The sequence below is a fragment of the Limulus polyphemus genome, unplaced genomic scaffold (genome assembly GCF_000517525.1).
Source record: "Limulus polyphemus unplaced genomic scaffold, Limulus_polyphemus-2.1.2 Scaffold1530, whole genome shotgun sequence".
In the NCBI taxonomy this organism is placed as follows: domain Eukaryota; kingdom Metazoa; phylum Arthropoda; class Merostomata; order Xiphosura; family Limulidae; genus Limulus; species Limulus polyphemus.
This window is the reverse complement of record NW_013667140.1, coordinates 224,019-229,575: the sequence shown is the minus strand read 5'-3', so window position 1 is coordinate 229,575 and position 5,557 is coordinate 224,019. Positions and strand designations below refer to the sequence as shown.

Genomic DNA, 5,557 nt, shown 5'->3' with positions numbered 1-5,557 from the left:
GGAATTCATGCCAATAATTTGCCATCTCTGATATCCGTATTCTTGCCATTCTTACTTAAAATTATTTTGCATTCAGAAATTCGGGACTTCAATACGGATTTGATGCACGAGAAAATAGTGCATATTGGACGTGAAGAAGGGAGCAAGTTGCACGTGGGGAAAAAAACGCGCCTGATTTAAATGTCACACCTGAACGCTCACATCCTTTTAATTATGTTTAAAATCATGAACATTGCTCAACATCATGAAAATTAAACCTTATTTTCAATAAGCAATCCTGAAAAAGATTTGGGGGTGCTTAACTTTTTTCCAGGTGTATATTACAAGCAGGGTGTTTTAAAGGAATGAGTTGAATTTTTCGAACTTGGCAGTCTCTTTTGGAAAGTGCTTGTGGTTCGTGTGTCGTTTTTGAACATACAAGGTCAGTAACACATGGCTATTTTCATAATAGTCACCATTATTCAAATTTTGTTGTTGTATAAGTGCTCCGTACATGGAAAACATCTTCATTGTTGTAGAAAGAGTAAAATGGCAATTGTTACCTTAAAGATCTCTGACCTCTCTCTAAAGGATGAGAACTATTATTTGTAAAACAACCAAAGAAACTACCAATAGAATACAAACTTTCAATCAGCACATTTTTCGTTGTCTAATATTAATGGTTCTAATAGAGCGTTTATTTCATATTTCATATGATACAATAAGAAATAAATGTAACAATGCCCTGAAAAACGAATCTTCTCGATGTAATCGATTCTCCTGATTAAATGCAACACGTTTATGACAACTAGAACAAACTTAGATAACCAAGATCGGTTTACATAAACACACACAAAAAATTACCAAAGATGACAACTGGTACCCAAACGTTATGATTTGTTTTTAAAAAAGCTGTGTTATCTAAGAGAGAATGTAGATTTTAAAATTCTCAAAAAAACTTAAAGTAAAATATCTAAATGCTCTATTTCCCATGCAAGCAGATTCCGATATGCAATACTTAAAATTATATTATTTGATTAACATTATATTATTATTATTGCAACACCTTATAACTTGCTATTCTCCGAAATTATTAACAATTACCATTTCTTTTCCTAAGATAACTTAAGCACAATGTTGATCAATGGATGAGTTTTTATAAATATGCTGTAATACGACAGGGAGAATAAAACTGGTTCTACCATCGAACGGTACAAATGTTTTGACGCTAAATTATCATAGTTTGTGGCAAATACAATTTGTGCAATTTTTCAAGTTTCTCCGAAACAGGAGTTTTTTTTCATTCGAACCCCACTTACCCATTATTTTTATTTTGCTTTTCTATACATTATTAAAGAAAAAGTTATAAATCAATTGCTAGAGTTTACAGAAATAGTTTAACAAGTGAAAATGCTCCAAATATCATAATCACAGCGGTTATTGAAAGTCCAGTGGCTGCGTTGCATTTATCTTCAAAACAGTGGCAGACATTTGTGCGACTTCCATAACCTGCCCTATAGATGCAGTCTTTTTCATCGGTATGTATAGCACACTGGCGAATGATACGCTTGTTTGCAGTTTCTGAAAATAAAATATTAATTATTATTAGTAGTACAATGAATTTAATAGTAATCTTTAATATGGCTACGGTTTATAATGTTATGGAGGCGAATTTTACAAGGTCATTTTTGTTTAATTAATTTTCAAGATTTGTAAAAAACAGCAAAAACTTTCTATCTGGTTCAAAAGTGGTAACATTAATGTCACTAATCCTTTTGTTGTACATTAAATGCACCATGCAGACGATGAATTAGGTACAAAATACAAAACATATCCTCCTACATTATATAAAGAAAAAAAAACAGCATAAAATTGGTCATCCAATGTAGTTTATCTCCAATATCTCTAATCCTCATTTAGGTATACTAGATTTTGTTCACGGATTTCCAAAAGGAAGCATTCCAGCCAGACGTGTAACATTTATTAAAAATAATAATTTAAATATATTTAAAATTATAAATATATACTTATGGAAACTTTTCATAAAGGAAATATATCAATTACATTTTTACCAAAAACTGTTACAAGCATTACTTCTTCAATACCATCACTTCCTAACTGTATTGGTCAATCCTTTAACAATATAAACTGCACAAAAGATATAAGACTTAAAAGGGTAGGTTTTTATTGTATTTGACTTCACTTATTAACTAGAATTACTTACCATCTAACATATCAAAGTCGACCCACTGCTCTATCTTTCTACATCCGGTATACTTGGGCCCTTCCTTTAATTCACTGCAATTCGTAAGTTGAATACCAGATAAGTCTTCGCACCCATCGTTGTCTTTTGAATTACATTCATAGCATTGAATGGCAAAACCTGATAGAAATATACAGAGACGTGTATATAAAAGGTGTGGATACATAAATACACACACACACTAACACATAATAAAAACGTTGTAATACCTTAATGATATTAATTATCTCTACAATATGAAGAAAGAGACTTCTACTCTTCTTTTGGAAACTGCAAAATTAAAACACCATATGTCAACCATTTTTACTACATACATGTTCGAAATATTTTGTCACCAAGTCATCAAAAACTTTCTTTCACGTAACAAATGTAAATATACTTGCAAAGGATATCTGTGAGGACGCTGGGGTAGTTTTGGCAACTTGAATCTGTCTATTGCTATAAGTATGACATACAGATTTGCGTATGGATACAGCTATAAAGTTAACCATGGTATTATAGAAATGTGTACTTTGTTAGCCACAGAACTATTGCGCTCATGTTAAACAACAACAAAATGTTTGAGCTAAAAGTACCATTTGCAGTTGTATAAACGAAAAACTGCGAAAAGACACCATCCCCATTCAAATGTGAGGATATTTAATATTTCATAGTAAAGTATAAACTACAGAGATTCAGTATATTACACTTAGGCGATTTTTTAGTCTCACCGCATCGTAACAGTCCAAGACGCCACTTCCGGTCATGCTCTATCTGTAGACAGTGCATACTAACAATAGTTCTGTGTAGTTTCCATCGGAAAAATATCCGTCGTAACACTTAAATGTCCAAAGCATGCCACTCTTCCCTGCTGGCTTTCCAATAACATATCTAGTGTATGAAGATACATTCATCAGAACCCCTTTCAACAGTCCAGTTACACAGAAGTCCATAGTTGCTGCATGCAGAGACTTGACCAGCATGTCTCCATATGGAAACTCATGAATATCCATTTCATTCTCTAGCTTCTTGAGGTGCGCGACAGTTTTCTTGTGGAAATAACTTGTGTAGCTTTTCCAGAGGATATACAAGGCTGGGACACGACTTGTAGCAGGTCTCTTTTTGGATGATCCTGGATCTCAAAGTTGACCCATATTTTTTTCCTTTTCTTTTTTTTTTTACCAGTGCCATTAAGAACAAGGGATGTCCAGTCTTCGAAATTCAAAATTACCAATCTGAATATATCTATATGACCTAGTGTATAAATATTTTGTGTCAGAAAGTGCTATTTTATACCCTTCCCGATAACCATTAATTTTTCGGTAGCATCAAACTACCCAAAACCCGACAAACAATGCTAAAATGTAATTCTGATGGCTTGAGATGGCTGTGGTTGTCACGTGGCTTGCATACTAAAAATCGTTGTAATATAGCTTACCCAACAGTCTGACGTATTAATGACTTTGAATTTTGCCTAAAGCAGTAAATATACGTTTTTTGGTGTCGTTTTCATAAACTGAAGAATTAATAACAAATACAGTAGTAAATTAACTAGCATAGTTATGTTTATTGTAGAAACATATGTTTCGACAAAACCTTGGTCTGTCTTGTTCAGGGATTATTCTGAAATAAATTGGTTGATTTTATTTACTGTAACGTTTTTTTAAGATCTATAAATGTTGTAATAGGTTATCCTTCGCTTCTTTACACAACAAGAAATACGTTATTCACCAACAGTAAGTAAATGGAAATTGTTGCAAATACTCATAATGAGCCGTCAGAAACTTGGTGTGAAGAGTGCCTTCGGAGGGGTGATTCGCAGGACACGGAAAAGGTAAGAGCAGATTCACTGAATATGCACATAACAATAGACCACGAATAGCCTTCTGTATATACAACAGGCAAAAACTCTGTTGAAGCAGCATTTCTAGAGGATGACGTCACTGTGGTCAAAGTAAGCTGTTATCTCTATAGAGTCAGTGCAATCCATGCCATCTGATGAATTACGTTTCTTACGTACCAAAAGCCCCTTTTCACATTAAGCTTTATTCCAACAAATTAAGCTTTTATGATATATACATATTGTTGTAAGCTACATCTTTTAATGTTGTAACTTATTAGCTGAAGTGCACTGCAAGTCATAGTGATGACGTTAAGTTAGGTCAGGAAAGTTCTAAAGGCTTGACGTCAAAATTTCTAGAATATTCAAAGGTAGATTATAAATATGAAGCATTTAAGAATAGAGTAGTTTCTAGCTGGTTGAGTGAATTTGGGCGTTTCAGACGTGAAGTTATATAAGTAAATGAATTTTTTACGTTAGTGTCGTGTAATTGGTATCATTTGTAAATGTGGACTACAAATTCCACAGTATTCAAGCTTGTAAGAACGTTAAAGAAGAAATAAACTAACTTGGTATTGTTTACGTCGAGTGGACTTTGGATTATTTTCACCAGATGTTTTAAAAGAACCTGCCAATAGAATAGCATTTCAACAATATTTTAAAAATTTTAATCTTACTATAATGGACATAGCGTGTATGTGAGTATCAACGTATGTAACCAAACCTACAGAAAAGTCTTTAAACATCAACATATTGATAATATTGATGCAGAGATAAAATGTTAATTGTTTAAAGGCTTTTCTGTATTCTTAGAGTGTGTTTTAAACTTATAATAAGAGGATCGAAAAAAATCCATTCAAGATGGAAAAGCCAAAAAAGCAAACAGATGAAGATGAAAGGAGAGAGCGAGAAAGAAGGCAAAAAGAACAACAGGCTCAAAAATCTATCAAGCAAAAAGACAAGCTAAGAAAAATGTCGCAATATGTGAAGATGAAAAGAACTGCAGAATCGGAAAAGTAAAGACATATCCACAGTACTTAACAATTTTAGTGGAGTCAAAATAGGGATTTGCAGCCTGAGAAAATAATGTGGACACTGTACCCAGCCTGGTTTGTTTACTGTTTTTAGAGTCCCCAGTTGTAGGCTTGAAAATATAATATTTTTATTTTGATTGAACTTGTTTTTATACTTTCTTTGACGATCCATATTCCCCTTTTTAAATCAACAATTTTTAATTATCTTGTAACATTAACAGGTTTGGTGGATTGTTATTTATATTTCACCCCCCCCCCCCACACACACACACTATAAATTATAAAGCCATTTAATACATACTGGGAATTAAACACTATAAAACGTTAAAATAGTTTTCTCTCATTATTTTATGTTCACATGCAACATATTTAGCCATTAAAATTACGTTAAGTATTTTATCATCATTTTAACATACTTAGACATATATAGCAAGATTTTTTATAAAGAACATATTTCATGAT

At 32.7% G+C, this 5,557-nt stretch overlaps 1 protein-coding gene across 1 annotated transcript in view; it reads right to left on the bottom strand.

Moving 5' to 3' along the window:
* Positions 1–638: 638 nt before the first annotated feature.
* Positions 639–5,557, bottom strand: part of LOC106463963 — a 16,841-nt gene continuing 11,922 nt past the window's right edge. The window contains exons 2-3 of the mRNA XM_013924062.2: positions 2,204–2,362; positions 639–1,560 (exon numbers count right to left, since the gene is read on the bottom strand). Of these exons, the coding sequence (XP_013779516.2) occupies positions 1,364–1,560; positions 2,204–2,362 (356 nt within the window). The 3' untranslated portion in view covers positions 639–1,363. The remainder of the gene's footprint in view (positions 1,561–2,203; positions 2,363–5,557) is intronic.